Source organism: Aythya fuligula, chromosome 4, assembly GCF_009819795.1.
Source record: "Aythya fuligula isolate bAytFul2 chromosome 4, bAytFul2.pri, whole genome shotgun sequence".
Taxonomy (NCBI): Eukaryota; Metazoa; Chordata; class Aves; order Anseriformes; family Anatidae; genus Aythya; species Aythya fuligula.
In genome coordinates this window covers 36,053,068-36,071,437 of record NC_045562.1, presented here as the reverse complement: position 1 = coordinate 36,071,437, position 18,370 = coordinate 36,053,068, and the positions used below count along the sequence as shown (strand labels likewise).

At 35.4% G+C, this 18,370-nt stretch overlaps 1 protein-coding gene across 5 annotated transcripts in view; it reads right to left on the bottom strand.

Moving 5' to 3' along the window:
• Nucleotides 1–18,370, bottom strand: part of INPP4B (inositol polyphosphate-4-phosphatase type II B) — a 292,595-nt gene that overhangs the window by 86,982 nt on the left and 187,243 nt on the right. For all 5 annotated transcript variants that reach the window (XM_032186552.1, XM_032186554.1, XM_032186553.1 and 2 more), the window contains 2 exons: nucleotides 13,375–13,522; nucleotides 3,179–3,309 (listed from right to left, as the gene is read on the bottom strand). In XM_032186552.1, the coding sequence (XP_032042443.1) occupies nucleotides 3,179–3,309; nucleotides 13,375–13,522 (279 nt within the window). The remainder of the gene's footprint in view (nucleotides 1–3,178; nucleotides 3,310–13,374; nucleotides 13,523–18,370) is intronic.

Genomic DNA, 18,370 nt, shown 5'->3' with positions numbered 1-18,370 from the left:
AAGTTAATCAGCATGCTACAGGACCATAATCCAGAACAAACCAATTTTCAAGTATATAATTTGTAGAAATAAACTAAAATTCAAGTTTTCTAAGATGGATTTGAACCAGAATTAAATTTTTGATTGAATACATTGTAGAGAGGTAAATGAATATACAGTTAATCGAGAAGCAGACAACTCAGAGCCAACAATAAGTGTATATAAAAACATTTTTAAAATTGGGATCAAGCTGCAAACTAAAAAGTTAAGCTGAAAATATTCAGTCACATATCCATTATTTTCAAGATTTGCTGAACATTATTCTCCTTCATGCCACATTACTATTTTTTTTTCTATTACAGTACTTCAGACTGAAGAAAATTGTATGATACTATATTATGTTAAAAGAGCAGTAAAGGTTATCTCATGAGCTCAAGAGAAACCTGTACCAAAAGGTATATCTTCTCTACAGTGAGAGGACTAAAGGTTGGACTTAAAAGGTTGGACTAGATAATCTTAGAGGTTTTTTCAAACCTAAATAATTCTATGATTCTGAGATCCAAGATCAAGACAGATGCAAAAATGACTTAATGCTCCCTCTTTCTGGCTGCAAATCTTGTAATCTAATCCCAGGCACATCTTCAACAACAGATTAACTATGCCTCTTACTTAGCTACACCTCCTTTATTCCTACTCCTCTAACACAGAAACATCTGTGACCCCAATTTCCAGGTCCCTAAAAGACTATGACACACTGGAATATCAGATCACTCCTCAAGTCAAGTTTCACTTAATCTGGTCACCTGTCAGGGTTAACACTTTGCCTGCATTATCCTTATTTTTCACCCTTGTACCAGGGGGGAGAAGATATCAAGTTTTCACACAAAATGAAAATTAGGGTTTTGCAAATATATGCATGTATTTCACCAGCACCATAATGCTGGGGTAAAACAGTGTTGTTCAAGAAATGAGATTTAGGTGTGTACCTGAGCATTGACCTCCAAATTAACTCCTCCTCATTTATGTTAAGTCTTTAAGTACAACTATTACTCTTGATAATCTTGGGTTCCATGGTCCACTGCCGTTATCTCAAATCACGGTTAATTTAATATCATTCAATATCACCAGCCATTTTCAAAATCACTTATCACAACACAGTCCCTTGCAGGATTTAAATTTAATAGATTACATTGTCTTTTTTTTTTTTTTTTTTTTTAAATCTCAAAAAGTCATTTCAATATTTTGCTGAAAGTGTTAATTATTACATTGACTCCTTCACCATCTGTATTTATTTCCTTGCATATGATATTTTATGGAGTGTTTTCAAAATGTAATCAACAAAGCATTTAAAAAAATGTGTATTAGTTACAACACGGAAACATAAGGAGTGTCATACTGGATCAGGCAGTAGTCTGCCAAAATCAGAATTGGAATATTCTGATGATGGTAAACAATCAAAAATACAAGAAATTACAGTTGTGCAACCAAAATGCAAATGATTACACAACAGATGAGCTTCCCCCCATAGATCAACTGCTGCCAAAACGTTTGGTTTCAGTTAGCGGCTGTTTTTTTTTTGTTGTTCATACACTAAAACAGGATTTCTCTTTTCCTGTGACCAAGAAAGAAATCCCAGAGCAACCTGGAATGACAAATGCCATGGTCAATCTTCTATTAGAAGATAATGTATAAAGGACAGAAGTACAGTTTTAGTGATTATTTTGGAAAAGAAATATTTGCGTCTTGCCTACTAAAAGCAGCAGATCCATTATTAGAAAAGTGTTCAATTCTGTATAAGAAGAAATTGCTATGCATTTTAGTTGTATGTTGGACTAAAATCTGGTTGCTTGATTTCTCAGTAAATAAAAAGGGCTTGTTTGTTTTTACAGGACTGTAAAAAGCTAGAAATAGTTAAAGTACCTCAAATTGTCCCTATTATTTGATAGTTCAAAAGATGTTATCTCTTGCAAGATTGTTATATTTGCAACACAATGCACAAAGCCCTGTTTACCTCTGGCAAGCCTGTGCCTCCATGCACAAAGCTGTGGGAGTAAGGCCCTACTGGGAGCAGCTAGTGGTGAGAATATAGAGTGAAAGAGCATATCCAAGCAATAATGGCAGCAAAGTCACAGAGAACACATATTGAGATGGTGACTGTGAGGACTGGCATTAGAAAACTGACACCAGCAAGAAAGCAGCAACAACAAGGCCTCTGTAGTCATTCAGAACAAAAGTGTTTATTTCCTTCCAGAAAAATCTCAAAAACTACAGGGGGTAGGGGTGAAAGGCATGCTATGAACAGAAAGAAAAAATTGTTTTCTCAAAATAGTGTTATTTTTTATTCAGGAAATAATTCCAGTAGTCTCGCAAAACAGAAAAGAATTACCATATTTTTGAATGATTTGTGAACAACCAAAAGAAAAGTAATTCAAAACCAAGAAATAGTTAGTTCTGCAGACCTTTCTTGTTCTCTTTTACAAGTAAGAATTTCTACAGGAGAAAAAGATCAGCTTTCTTTTCTGCACATTTTTCACTGATGCTGTCTTATTCAACTGGCATGTAGACACTGCAATACATTACAGTCCTTGACCACAGGACCCTGACAAATATTACCCAAACAACCAACCAGTGCACATCAGAATATAAGACAAAACTATCTTCATCTGAAAAAAACAAGCACAGTACATACCGCTTCCTCTGGAATTTGGACGGACTGTCCATCCTATATAAATTGCGTGCTTTTCTGGCACAACCTGGCCAATGACAAATGCTACACTAAGGATACATGGAGCATGCCACTTTTATCCTGTCTATGGTTAAATGCAACTTAGGTTTCAAGAAAAGCTCAGAACAAACCTCTAAGGTAGTTCTAGTAGCTGTTTTCAGCTAGCAGATGGTACTCAGTACTAGAAAAGCAGCAAAATCAAGGGAACATGCAATTAAAACAGGCACACCCACCTTCTCAAATCTTTTGGCTGCTGCATAACTACAGACTACGTTAATTGTGAAAGCTTGTTGGAATGTATGAAAAAATTTTAGAAGAGTACTTCTGAATATCTCAGAAATACAACAATTAAATTATTATTTATGATTTTTTACATGTTTTATTACTGCTGAATACTTGAATACTCCAGCATATAATTAGAATTAAGTAGGTTGACTGTTAAGTGCTCCAAGAGAGGGGAGGCAACTTTCATACCTGTATGCTTCCCAAGCTCTGCAAGAGTATCCTGATACATGCTCAGCATCTGATCACAGTGTGCAATAACACTTTTACGCATATTGTCCCAGTGAGGAGCAAGTTCTCCCAAGTCTTTAAGTTCCTGATTCCTGTACCAAAAGGCAAAAAGAGATGGCATTAATTCATTAATCCATTAACATTCACATTCAACCAAATTAATCCAATTAATCCCAAAATAGTTCGTTATAAAACATCAAAAGCACTTCCCAATTGAATTAAAATCTTGGGTCTGTTCTCATGGCAATTGTGAAGTTTGGTGATATCAGCTCTGTTTTTCAACTTTGCAATAAAGAATGCCAAATGAGCGAATAATGCAGTAATTTGCGTTCAGAATTCATCTGGTACAAACGCAAGCTGAAATATTGTTTTTCCCTTGGAGGCAAGGCAGCTTCCAGGCTCAAAGAGCTCTGTTCACAGTAAGCAACATCTTGTGAGGAAATGTTAAGCACCATTGTAAAGTATACGAAGTTCAATCCTTCTCCAGTGACTGCAGCATAGCTGTTCTATAAACTCTACTCTTTGGATACTGTCTTATACATCATTATATTTGGATGCTGTCTTACACATCAATACATATTTCTACAAATGTCAGTTTATCCAACACACTACCAGACATAACCAGTCCACCCCCCCCCCCCCCCCCATACACATCCTTTTGTGCTATATGCACAACAAAACACAAATTAAAACAGAAAGCCACCATTTCCCTAAAACTTAATCTTCAGCCTTACATCTGTGTTCATCAGGTCAAAACAGCAGTGTTATGGTAACCAAACATGTCACTGAAAATCCGAAAGGAAATCCTTTAGCAAATTATCAGTTTTCCTGTATGCTCTTTTGAGAGCTGACCTGAAAGAAATAGAGATCCCTAGTTTCCTGCACAAACAAGCATGGTTACCATGTTTCTGGCTTTCTGTTTTTTTTTCCTCACTTGAAAAGTAAATCCAACCCCAGATCCACTTTGGGTGTTCTGCTTTTAAAGAAGCTGAAATATCTCAAGCCTTCAGAGGCTTGGAATTATTTGGGAGAAAACTTATATAAACCGACCGACTAGTTTTCCTAATGTTCCTCAAAGCATCAAGCAGACTATTTCACTGCAATTCTTGGAAGTCTCAGAAAAGAATTCCAGAGGGCAGGTCCTTGATATATGAAAATTACTGAAGAGGAAGAGGGGCAGAGGGGTGGGAAAAGAGGATGGGGGGAAAGAGGAGAAAAAATAAAAAGGTGAGAAGAACACCAATGAGACTGCTGCCCAGGAACATAGCTATACTTAAAGCAACAGTTTGGACCACTAGCCAAAGATTCTCAAAATTATTTCTTAAAGAAAAAAAAAAAACACACACACACCAATACATAGCTTTCCCCATCACTGTTGGCTTTGCACTACAGTGAACAGTACTAGAAAAAGCTATAGAGGCATAATTCTGCTTCTAACTAAGGCAACAAGCAAAATAAAAAGCAAATTCAGGCATTTTGCTTGGTTTACATGTCTTTGAAAGTACCAAAATGGAAACAAACACTACAATACATTAACTTGTTTGGAGTTTACTAATGACATATGATCAGTTTTTCATCTCATTTGACCTAAAAGAACAGAAGCAGATGACATGGTTTAATCTTCCTCCATCGATATACCATTGATATAAACCGGCAATGGTGTAGCATAAGAATAATCAGCACTAGGAGGTCAGCCCCACCATTTTCCATCATCATTTTCCTTATAAAACTTCATTAGCTTAAAATGGGACACTTCATTGAGTAAAAATCTCATGGCTTCCAACTAAGAAACACCCCTCAAGATTTGTCAGAGCATAGAATTCTATTTGTTTGTAATGAAGGTAATTTGGCCCTTAATATTTCAAATGTGATCTTCAATAATTTTAGAAACAATGCTTGTTCCTGACTCAATCTAAACTTGTATTTTCCTCCTATACAGCAGTACACTACCCTGCAGAGACTGAAGAAATACTATACAGTGAGAGCTGGATGCATCAATGCATAACATTCAGAGCCCTCTATTCCATGGAAAACCCAGTGCTGGGGCTCTGCTCTCCTGTCTCCATCTAAGTCTGCCCCTGGAGCTGCTGGTCCCATACTTATGCCAAGCAACAGCAGCAGCAAAAACCCCTTATCTCAGACTAAAATATCACTTGTGTACCGAAACTAGTTTAACTGGCTGACTTCAGTTACACCGAAAGCAATGGGAAGGGCAAGCTGAAATCCCACCACATTAACTTTAATGTGTTTTCAAGGAATGAAAAATCCTGCTCTTATCACTGTCGACAAGGCTTGCATTTATTTCATCTCAGAAACACACATCACTGAAGTCAAAATACAGCCGCCAGTATCTCACAAAAAATGCATCTCATCTGCAATGTTTTATTAAAACTTGCCATTTTAAACTAATCTAGAAAAAAATCAAAAATACCAGATAATGATTATATGGCATGTATACTATCCCTCCAAAAACAGCCCTCTTGCACACTTTTTATTTTTATTTTTCCCAAATGCAATAATCAATCCAAGCCATTTTGGATTTGGATACTATTTGTGTGTTGTGAATTCTTACTGTTTGTCACACTGCTGCTGGTGACTCAGTGCAACTCTGTTCTGAAACGTGGCTGAAAACAGAATTATCTTTTCGGTAACTAGGTTTCACCAAGAATATTTCATAGTACCAGGCTTTATTAGCATTACTGGTAATACCCCCTCCCCATAAATAAACAGAATGTATAAACACAGTATTTTGTAATAACCCATAACATTCTATCTAAAAAGAAAAGTGTTTTAATAATGTTGCTGTACTTTATACCCGAACTTATTTCGCTGAAAAACTTGACAATACATTTCAAACAGTAAATACGTGTAACTGTGCAATAAATGGAAATCAGTATTTTTATATTGGTTCTCCTTAAGGGCAAATTGGTTACTGATTCACCTGTTCAATTCAAGCATGGAATTTCAAATAATTTGTCAACAGAGCAGTAAGATCAGTGCAAACTCAGTATTGTAAAACAGAGCTATTTGTCATGATCTTCCCCCATTCCAAATCCCCTCTGAAGGTCTTTCCCAGGTAATTGCACTCACCACCATGACACATCTTGTGCTTAGCATCAACTTTAGCCCTTCTTACACAATCAAATCCAAGATTTGTTTCCTACATCTTGCTGCTTAGCTCCACAAACCACCTCCAAGACAGTCTTTTCTATCAGTGCCTAATGGAAAATATCAGCCAGGACAGTCTCAACTTCCATTGTCTCCTGCCTTAAGTACTTTAATATCTTCCTCTGAGACCTTGGCACAAGCTTGCTCCATTTTGTGTCTAATCAGAGAGAGGATGTAAACCGTCTGTCCCATTCCTCCTCCTCCTCCTCCTCCACAAATGTAAGCTAACTTATTTTTAAGCCTTTCTAGGGCACTTTCTCACATCATTTTTTTTTCCTTTAGTACACAAAGTATACTAAGCTTTCATTAAGCGCTTGCCATTATGGTTGGAAGAAGTTCCGCATTTCAAAATTGCAAATCTACCTTTTACTTTTTTTTTTTTTTTTTTTTTTTTTTACTTTTTTTTTTTTTTACTTCAAAACTTTTCTGCCATTATGGCAGAAAAATTAAATACTGGATCCTGACCTGCCGAAAGCACTCTATACTATCACGATCCTTAGTACAAAGATTAATGGTCATTGGTACTAACACAATACAAGTTTAAATAGACAAAAATTTACAAGAGTAAATTATGAGACTCCTCAGGATCCCACAGCACTATTAGAGCTGTCATGAATCTTCATTTCAGGCTCCTGCTTAAAACCAACAACAGCTTATATCTTCCTGATTTACAGAGCTACAATTCATGGACACCTGGCTCTTTGGGGAACTTGAGCTTTACCCAACCTTCCCCTGCTGATGGAAAGTATGGCTGTGTGGCAAGCTGCTGATACACAACATGGTTTGGCAAAATCGGTCCTTAGGTAAAAACATCTGTTCTCTTTACAAACAACTGCATTGGGGCACCCAGAGATTTGTAAAGACTGCATGACATTTTTAAGACTACAAGCAATTAAATACCATTACCGTCAGAATCATAACTTAAAACTATGCAGGATTTTTGATTCCAAGCAAATGTTCAGTGAAGCCTATTGAACTTGGAAAAAAAATAAATCAATGGAACTTTGCACACCCAAGGCTCAGATTAACATTCTACCTTTTGATTTACCAACTCAGGCTTTGCTTATTGAAGGACGCAGCCGTGAGATTATAGCAAACTACTGCAAGTACCTGAAAGAGGCACAAAGAATTTCTTCTATTATTCACGTTGATAGTTTCTACTTAAATGGTTTGGTTTGTGTCATGCACTCTAATGACCACTGTAACAGAAAAAGTCACTCTTTCTTATCACGCTTCTTATCACTTTCTTATAAGGATACAGGAACAGGATAAAGGTAACAAAGTTTTGAATACTTATCAAACGGGAGCTTTAGAGTAAATATAAACCATAAGCTTTGGGGCATGAATCAATCTCTCATAAGTAATGGAAACTTAAAAGTTTCCTTCTAAGGAAAGGAGCAAAGGAATTAGTTTTCCTAAAAAATTTTACTTTAAAATGTACATATTTATGGGCAACCATTACATCTTATTGAAGAATAGAAGCAGATAAAATTACTCTCATTTTTCTTTATAACAAGTTATGGTCCCTGTGATATACAGGCAATAACCCATCAAAACAATGTAACATCCTCTCCAGGAATAAAAAAATCATAGCCTTTTTACTATATTGTTTCTAAAGCGGACAAATAATTACTGAGGAGGATTTAATCCCTTCTGGGGAAACTACCATGAAAATGAATAAAATGATACTTTTTCTTTATTTCCTGATGTTTTTCATTGAGAATCTCTCAAAAACAGAAGCTGTTTTTCCTCTTAGAGAATTTCTAAAAACTGTTGTAGCTTCTGCTAAGACCAAAATGCCAGATAACTGAAAATGAGATGGTGCTTATCTATTTCATTCCTCAAACATTAGTCCAAAAAAAATAATTAAAAAAAAAGTAGATATACACACACAAAAAACATCTTAATATTTTAAAACTTGTTTTCTCCATGTATATAGGGAGAATAAACCGGGATTTGCAGAGTCTTGAGAATATTTTGAACTGTCCGTGACAGCTGGAGTCTTAAAGTTCATTTTGCATCTCTATCCACCCCAGTTTTTCTTATTCAAAAGCATAGGCAACACAACAGCTAAATTAAACCCATTCCTTTCTTTCTGCCTTGAAACTCTTTCCCTTCCTGGGATATTTTATTACCTGTGTTTATTTTAAAAACTCAAATCTTCAAATAGCATAAGCATTTGAAGCTAGGTGTATTATTTATTTTAAAAGCAAAGAATAATTTTCTTGAATCGCATGATTGCAGAGTCTCAAATTCAGTAATATTCAGTATGGCACCTATAGAATTTATATTTTACACCTAAATTCTATTTTTAGTAATTATCAATTGTGAATGGTTTTGTTTGTTTGTTTTTATTATATATTTATTTATTTTACATTTTCCTGCTGTATCAGGATATAGTAGAATCAGCTTGGGTCAAATAAAGACAATCGTTTTGCTTATATCGTAGAGCCGAAACAACATTTTACTCTGACAGTTTTTATTTATCACTTCACTTCTTTCAGCTTGGAATCATATATGTGTTAAAATGAATCATATAATTAATTGCATGATTACTCAGGCATCTAAACACTTCTGTGGGTGTTTTTTTCCCCCAACTTATTAATCAGTGTCTCATTCAAAATTAACTGTGCTGTCTTTATGACATCAGTAACAATAAAATTGTACAGGGCCTTTTTTTTTAAAAAAAATCATGTTTACACCTTAATGTCTCTGAATTTATACTCTGCATCAAGTGACATGAAAAGACAAAATTACACCAAACTCAGTGCTATTAGAAGCACAGGTTACTGTTAAGTACAAAGTCTAGTTAACCACATAGAAGTTAAGATTTCTTTCAGTGAAGACAGAATTTGTATTCAAATAATTACAGCCTTGAAAACAAGATTATTTTTACTTTGGTTTTGTATTGTTCTGTTCTTCACCACATTGGAGACTCAACAAGACTTACCTCAACAAGTTAGATCATTTGCTTGGTATTGAATTCTTTGATTCCAGGGCATGCTGTGCACAAACAACTAGAAATTTTACCAACCAATCTCCAAGAAGCATTAACATTTTATAACTTTCAGCACTGCTGAATAATAATAATGTTACCTATAGGTAACTACCACAGAACAAATGAGGAAGTATTCCTCCATTCCAACGTGCTACAGCTTTAAACACCCAGTGTAGAAAGTAGAGCCCAGCAAATTTGACTTCATTAAGTCTGATGAAAATTCCGCTGAGACTTAAACAGTTGCCATCTTTTCCAAATTTAGTTATGAATAGTGAAATCAAGAGTACAAAGAATTATATAGTATTCACACATGAAAATAACTTCTATTCATTTATAAATGCATGGTAATAAATTGAATCATGTTGCAGGTAGGCAATTGTCCTCAATCTACTCAGAAAAATTTAAGTTACACTTGCATTTGTACATTTATATTCCTATATGCAGCATCTGATGGTCAAAGAGATATTTTGCATCCTTTCTGATGCACAGCAGGGTAAATACCTTCACATGCCTGTAGTTGAACTATGTTCTACTGCTGCTTTTTTTAATTTTTTTTCAAGTATTCAAAAAATTTCTTCCATGAAAAATCATGCTAGGTAGTTATCTGAGTTAAGGTTTTAAAAGTCTTCAAGTGGATGCCAGATCATATTAACAGTGTCCATATAAAGGTGGTGAGTTCCAACAGCTTTAAAAGTTACAGTAAGTTTACTTGGTGTAGTTTTTCCACACTACATCCATCAACACAATGTTTTTGCAGTGCCATTGTTCAAAAACAAGTAATTTAAAAACTTATGTGCAAAGGTCCACAAAATCAATGCCCATTGCCAATACAGAGCATTACTGCCTGTGTCTCCATTTCTCTACAGAGGTTTTATATTAAAAGAATGAAGCAAAACATTTATCTTTCAAACAATCTAAAATCTGTCCCCATTCTGGAATGTTGTAAGGAAGAATTCAAAAAACAGATTGTGAAATCTATACTAGACTGACTACAAGATAAATTGGCATGAGAAAAGGCTACTGGGGTTGGGACAGGACAGCCATTGCAGCAGGAAAGTTGGAAGGCGCTTTGTACTCTGGAAAGATGGGTCAAGGGAAGTTGAGCAATTTATCCTTGAAATTTGTTTACAGGCTGTGACCACAGATGCTATCGGCCAAATTCAGCCATAAGTAGGTGAAATTTCCCTTTAACCAAAACTGAATTTGGCCCTAAGGAACTCAAAAAGAGCTTTAGCAACAAATGTGAGAGACATGTATGGTGGGTTCTACTGTGTTTTCCTAATTCTCCTGCTATCAGAGAATCATCTAGGTTGGAAGTGACCTCTGAGATCACCTAGTCCAACCTCTGACCTAACACTAACAAGTCCTCCACTAAACCAAATCACTAAGCTCTACATCTAAATGTCTTTTAAATACCTCCAGGGATGGTGACTCAACCACTTCCCTGGGCAACCCATTCCAATGCCCAACAACCCTTTCTATGCTGATCTAGTACAACAAAAACCACATCCACAACTGCAAGCTTAGATTACACAGGCTGGCAAAAATTCTGAACGACTTATAAACTAAGATATAAAAGATAGGTATAAAAAATGTGGACAAGATCAGTGTAGAGAAACAGGGGAAAGGACCCACTGAAAACCCTTGAAGAAGAAACATTTTTGTTGTAATGAAAAGCAGCAAAGTAGATTATATGGCCCTTGTTAGAACAGTAAAAATAACCACATAACTCATTAAGACTTCCTCCAAAGAGGTTTGAAGGATTTGCATTCTTTAATGCATGAATATCTTTAAAACTTTCCTCCATGCTGAAAAAAAAATATCCTCAGTGGTTACGTACTTCAGAGTATCAAGTCCAAAAATGAAAAAAGTTTGGTTAACAATGAACATTGTAGTTTTATCAAGTGATAAACAATTCTAAGAGCTATGAGAAAAGAGAATTTAAATTACAATTTAAAATACAATACTGAATAGGATTAACATTGCACTTGGATATCTTTTATATGTAATTGCTTCAGACTATATTGAATCCACAATAGGAATGAAATGAAACAAGCTAAGCATAGTAAGTGGCCTCTGAGACAAAAATATTTATTCACTGGGGAAAAAAAAACATGCAGAGAAGAATACTTCAGAAGGAAAGAACCTCGAGATGGTATACCATAATATTTATAAGAGTTCAAGAACTAGCATAGCAATAACTTCCTTCCATTAATTTACTACTTGATAAATGTAAGGAGGACACATCTTCGTAATTATTTCAGACAGCAGAGCATGTGCAAAGCTGAAGCTTCAACCTACACGCTTGTACACTGATAGGCAAACAGATGCCCTTATTCCTTCCATCTGCTTATATCCTACAAAAAGGTGCCGCTCCCCTTGATCTTACCTCCTCCTTCAGACTGCCCTCCTAATCTTCTACATGGCACTGATATCACACTGGCAGTCAGGAAAACCATGAGCACTTGCCTCAATCTTCAAGCCACTTTTACTTACGTTTCTTCCTCCAAGTTTTTCTTAATTTCAGTGAGTATTTAAAGATCATTTAACACAAATAACAAGTAATGGGTGGGTTTTTTTTTTGTTTCTTTTTCTTTCCTTTTAGATGAATGTTATTATTTGAAATAACAACAAGCACTGTTACTTCCATTATGGCTTTGGAGACAATAACACATTAGAAATAAAAGTAGTTAAAGTAATCCCTTAACACTTAAAAGGCATTTACCCATGGGGCAAATGAAAATTTGGGAAGTGGATGAGCTGTGTATTCAGTATAATCTATTTTTATTGCTAACTAAAAAAAAGTACGCATCAGTATTTTCATACAAGATTTGGCCCATAAGCACCTAAACATGGTGTTAATGAATAAAATAAAGTATTACAATGATTCACATATGATTTTATAACCCATCATCATCACTATACAGAAGTATGTACCAGTCCACTGACTTTATTAAATGCAAGATTCTGGCCTGACAACTACTGTTGTATTGGCATAAAGAAATCACAGAGAAGCAACAGATGAGGTGAATAAAAATAGATAGGAACTCCTACTGCAGGACCAACCACCACCATAAAGAACCCTTCCAATGTGCTGTGGAACGGGGAATGCCTGAAAACACACAGGATGACTTAGGGATCCAGAATTAGCTTACAGTGCTGCTCTTAGGCATTAGACAAGATGACAACTTAGGCAAGATTCACGGGGAAAGAGGCAACATCTTTTAGTACACTATCCAGTATCACTGGAAAAAGCAGATAAGATTTTAGGGAAGCCTTGGACCACTTGAAATACTAGCTTTTGTCCCAGCTGTATCAGCAGAACTTATTCAAAGGCAGATCACAATTTTAGTCCCTACAGTGGGCAAACAAGTTTTAGGCCGCTGGTGATCCTTATCCTCTTTTTGCCCCACGCCATACATACTGTGATAATCCTAAGTCTTTCCTGATTAAAAGGCCCAACATGAGCAAAGATTTCAAAATTATATTATTTTGATACCTTTTTCTCATGTCAAAAATTGTAAATTAGTTAAAAGAAAGTGATTTATATTATCATTGCTTCTTTATTAACTATGAACGTGTTACTTTATATTGCTTGCGTAATATTTACCAATGGTTTAAGTGCTACTAAGGCACAAAGCCAAACATTCTACAATGCAGTTCACACTCTCGTCATGTGTTGTTTCTGTATACGATGTTAGCTTTTCAGAAAATGTGTATCGTTAACCAAATGTTGATTCTTGCACATTTCAAGTCATAACTGCATTCTAGCACAGTTCATAGCACAGAACTTAAGAACTCACACTGGAGTCTTATAAAGTTACAAGCAATCAATTCTGTTGTTCAGTTACAGCTGCAAATTCTTAACAGCAAAAGAGCACTATATTTTGCCCATTTCATTGTTTAAATTATTATTTTTTAAGCTCATCACACACTTTTTTCTAAGAAAAATAAAATATAGTATTGACTATTGCTACTTCTTCATCCTTACCTTCTCATATCCTCCTTTATGTGCAGATTGATCAGTTCTTTAGGAACATGGAAAGAGAGAGTAGTCTCAGCCATCTGTTCACGGATCCTCATCCACTTGTTGTCAGAAGTAGGGAATCTATACAACTTACAGATTGGATTTTTTAACACTGCAAAGAAGAAAAATTATATCATTGCTTTCCTGTGGTTATACAACTGAAAATTTTTGACAACAAACTTAATCTAAAAACAATATGCTATTTTCCCCTCCAGCTTGTAGAATTACCTTTAAAACCATTAGAATTCTGTTATGTACATAAATATTTTATTTATTATCACAGCATGCGGAGGACATATTGCTAGTACAATAGGAAATTCACATTTTGCCGTAGCAGGTATTCTGTGAATTTAGCATTTCAGTGTAGTAAGAACATCAATTATGCTCTTTATTCTTACACTTAAGGTACAATTAGTGAAAATGGAATGCAAAACATAAACAATGAACTCGCATACAGTCAATACTACCACATACCATCTGCTAGAATCACTCACATTAATAATAAATTGCACTGGAAAAGTGAAGCATGCCTCACAGTTTAGCTGTATTTGATGCATCTTCTCCATGACATGCACATATAGAAGTCATTAACACAAATAGATGTTGTGCATCCACATTAATGGAAACTCGATCACTGACGCAGTCAAGAAAATGGTACTTCATAGAAATAAGGATAACAATCATGCAAACACATTACACTCTGCTCCCAAAACACTACTGTAATTTGACATGGAAAAAAAAAAAAAAAAAAAAAAAACAACAACTTGAAAGGCTGTCCTTAAAACCCACCATGGTTTTCACCTTAAAGCTCTTAGCATGTTGGCTGTTTCCATTCTGACCTTACAATGATGTTCTGTAATAGAGATAGGAAATTTCTATTCCTTCCCCGCCATTCTTAACTGATGGGGTAAAAAGCTATGAAAGGAAAGTTTTGTTTGACTATATCAATAAGCTTTGTGGGGGATCAATTTCTGTCATTAAATATACACGTGCTGCTTCCTAACACAAAGTGACTTTGGACAGCCATCCAAATCCTCCAACAGTACTTTTCTATCAGACTTCTGAGAAAAAAAAAAAAAAAGAAAAAAAAAAAGCCTTAGACGAGGGTCCCATTGATCTGCCAGTGAATGGTCTATAACTCAAACAAATATATTTCCCATGTGTGCTGCAAGGAAACTGCTGCTGTCAAAATGACGGCTACTAGTAGAAATTTCAGCTTCTTTTAAAACTCACTGCTACTGTTACTGCCTACTCAGGCTGACTTAAATAGAACAAAAAACACAGGCCAAGTTATCAAAGATACACAAATGGTCATGTACATCTAAGTAAGCTTGCTTTTTTAAAAAACCATAATTCATTAAGAAAGGAATGTTGCAAATATTCACACTAAAGTAATTGCTGATTTACTGTTTTCTATTCCTGTCATTGAGATCTCCTTAATCAGTCTTAGAGAAATTGGAAGCATTCAATCTTTTTGCCTTTATGATTGATTTTACGTAGAAAAGTCAGAACTTAGTTTTTTTGAAGTAAACACAATAGATGGATGGCAATGGCCTACAAATAACAGCAGTTTTTGTTCATCACTAGCACCTGAAATACCTCAATGCTCAAGTGCACACATTTTACAGCTTGAGAATCCTCGCTACAAAAAAAAATTAAAAAAATCTCTAAGCCCTGTAAACTCAACTTATATCCAGTGTTTGGACTTTGCTATATTACTTCATTAAAATATGCTGTAATGTTTTCCTATGCTCATTGTCTTCTGCTGAGAATCTTTCTTGGAAAATCAGTTTTCCAATAATGTTGACAGCCTCTGCCAATCCACAAGGCAACTATATGGCACCCATCATTAACAAGACATGGAATGACAATCTTTAGACATCAGAGGGAGCTCAATAAACTCTGTTAAATCAAGTCTGGCCTTAAACAAAAACCTAAAACAGTTTTAGGATTTAGATTAGGTGTAACCTGTTTACTATGAAGCAGGCTGATAATTTTCACCAGGAGTTTTCAGATGATAATGACCAAGACACAAACATAAAATGTGAAGAAGAGAGAAGAACATTTTCCTTTCCAATAAGTTTTTAAAGACAGTTTTCCCAAGAACAATGTTTGAATTTGTACTCAGAATCTATTACATTCAAAAAATTCGCCTGTCTGTGAGAACCTAATGCATATGCACAGAATTAGTTGATCAGCGTATGTACATATCCACAATCTCTTTCCTCCCATTATCACCAGCAATAAAAACTACTACCATCAACCAAAAAAAAAAAACAAATAAAAAAAAAAACACAGACGAGTAATACTACTGCAGCATGATATCAAGGAGACTAGGTATCACTTCAGAAACATGGATCCAAAGGTCTTGCTTCTACCATTGTTAGAATGATTAAGCTATTCATTGGGTATTATCTGAAGATAATACCTCTGATGCTGAACTTTCAGAATGGAATAATCTCAAGTGGTTCTAGTTAGTTAAAAAATAAATAAAAATAGATTTTTAGAATGGCCAAAACATCTATCTTCCCATGGGTTTATGAAGAAAAATTCAATTACAAACTCAGAAAAAAAAAGCCTTGGAATTTTGTTTTTATGAGGAAATCAATTAATTCTAATTTGCACTGTTGCTAGAGTTCAAGGTCGTCACAATGAGCTGCACAATACTCCGTGTTTTTTTTTTTTTATAAACAGAGCTACTAACTACTAAAGTCATGTGATTCCACAGAAGTCTCAGATACGTTTTTCCTTCTAATCAAACCAAGTTGTCCGAAAAAAAAAAAAAAAAAAAAAAAGTTTCACAAATGTAATCCTTCCTGTATTTCGACAGTGATCATGTAAGGTACTGAAAAAAAGTAATTCCAAATGAACTCCTGTGGTTAGAAAGAGAACGATTTATTTTAAAAATGTTTCTTTATAGCATGAAGCCTAGAAGCCAATGTCATATATTTAACCATCCATATTTTTGGACATGCTCATTTTTAAATTTAAAGACCTCTGTACTTTTTATTCCATGCAATATAGTTCACACTGCTTCCCCTGCAAGTAAAATAAAAAAAAATAATAGAAGATTCAATACTCTGCTTTCATTTTTGTTCCCTGTTCAACATAGATCAAAGCATACCGCTGCCACACACTAATTCACTAACAGTGTTTCCTTTTTTTGGACAGATGTATTATGCTAGGATAGGATAATTTCTACATCCTAAATTTTTGCTTAATTGCTATTACTTTTATTCTCTTTTTCATTGCAAAGGGCAATACATTTTCTTGCAAACAATTGGCAAACACTCCTGTGTTAGAAACAAACAACTGAATTTGGTGACACAAATTCAATCTCTTGGGGTATAAACAGAATACTAATAGGTGTTTGTGAAATATATTCATTCCCTCCTCACTCAATAAGTGCCTTGTAACTCACTTGAGGGCTCTGAGTTCTATATATTAAGATTTAAGTTTCAGAAGAATGCCAGCATGCACCTATGCCTACAGGCTTTAAGAACCACATTTTTTTTCTTTTTTTTTTTTCTTCTCAATTTAATAGGTTTGAAGGCCTGAAAAACAACATGAAGCAGAGCGAAACAGGAATGTTTACAACAGCATACACGTGTAGTAAACACCTATGTTTCTGGAATATATGCTGTACTGTAGATAGCTCTGTATGTACACAGCAGGGAAAGTAGTACAGGCAATACATACTATAGGCCGGATGATAACCTCAACTTCTATCATATTACTGCTGCTGTTCTTCTTTTTCCTTCACTCCTTATTCTTGATTGCCTCCAATTTTGCCACACTGAAATTTGTCTAGCTTAAGCTGATTATTTTTGGAAATTGTCAGTTAAAATGGTCCAGCTGCCTTGAAAATGAGGCTAAAAGCACGAGATGGTCTATGATGTGCAAGCTATGAGATCTATAATGGAAAGTTCTGTGCTTTATAAACTTGAATCCTGAGGGTAAATCTTTTACAGAGATGTACGCTTTTCACAGAATCATTTAGGTTGGAAAAGACCTCTAAGATCATCTCATTCAACTTTTCAAGTCCAACCTTTAGTCCAACCTTTTTACCCCATCTATGGCATTCCTCCCAGATCTGACAATGATATGAAGTGTAAAGCTTTAGGAAAGAATGTAAAAATTCAAAACAGACTGACTTGAACTTAACACCTTATACTTGCACCGATGGTCTACCTCTATTGAAAATGCTTGTCTCCTTCCTAGTTTTTAATGCTAACAAGATTGTGAATGTCTTGTTCTTACAGGGTGGATGAATACCGTTTTGGGCAGAGGTAATGTGTGGCACAACGTGTTAAGGGCAGCACTGGTGCCCATATGAGAAAATCCATCTCCAGGCAATGCAGACAGCTTTAATCTACATGAATCCCAGTCACGGAGACATGCTGGGAGAAAAGTCTGACCGGCTGGGACAAGAGGCTGTGAATAAAAAAGGAAAGCAAAAGTCTCCTAAGAAAAGAAATTGGGAATTCACTAAGAATAAGGAGAAAAGAATGGGACTGACAAAACCTGTTACTAGTGCCAGGTGTCTGTAGGGAAGTTCAGGCAATACTGGGGTGAGAAGAGGAAGTCACAAAAACAGGAAGCAAACTGAAGAATAAGTACTTATTAGAACAAACTTCCTGCATCTGAAAGCTATTTCCAATATACTGCATGCTGTCATTTCTCATATGTGCATCTGCAATTCCGCTATTTCCCTTCACCTCTTTTCTAAAAAGAAAAACAAACCAACCAAAAACAACAACAAAAAAAGTTTTGCAGGTTTGACTTTGAATACCCTGGCAATGCTGGGTGAGTCTGGGGTTTGCATTTGTATACAAGACCAACAAACATAGATGCGTTAAGTGCTGTCTACGAACACTGTAGAATCGCATGCAAACACTCCTGACAAAGTGACCTAAACTTGATTATTCCTCAAGCTGACAAATATCTTGTAAGTTCCAAC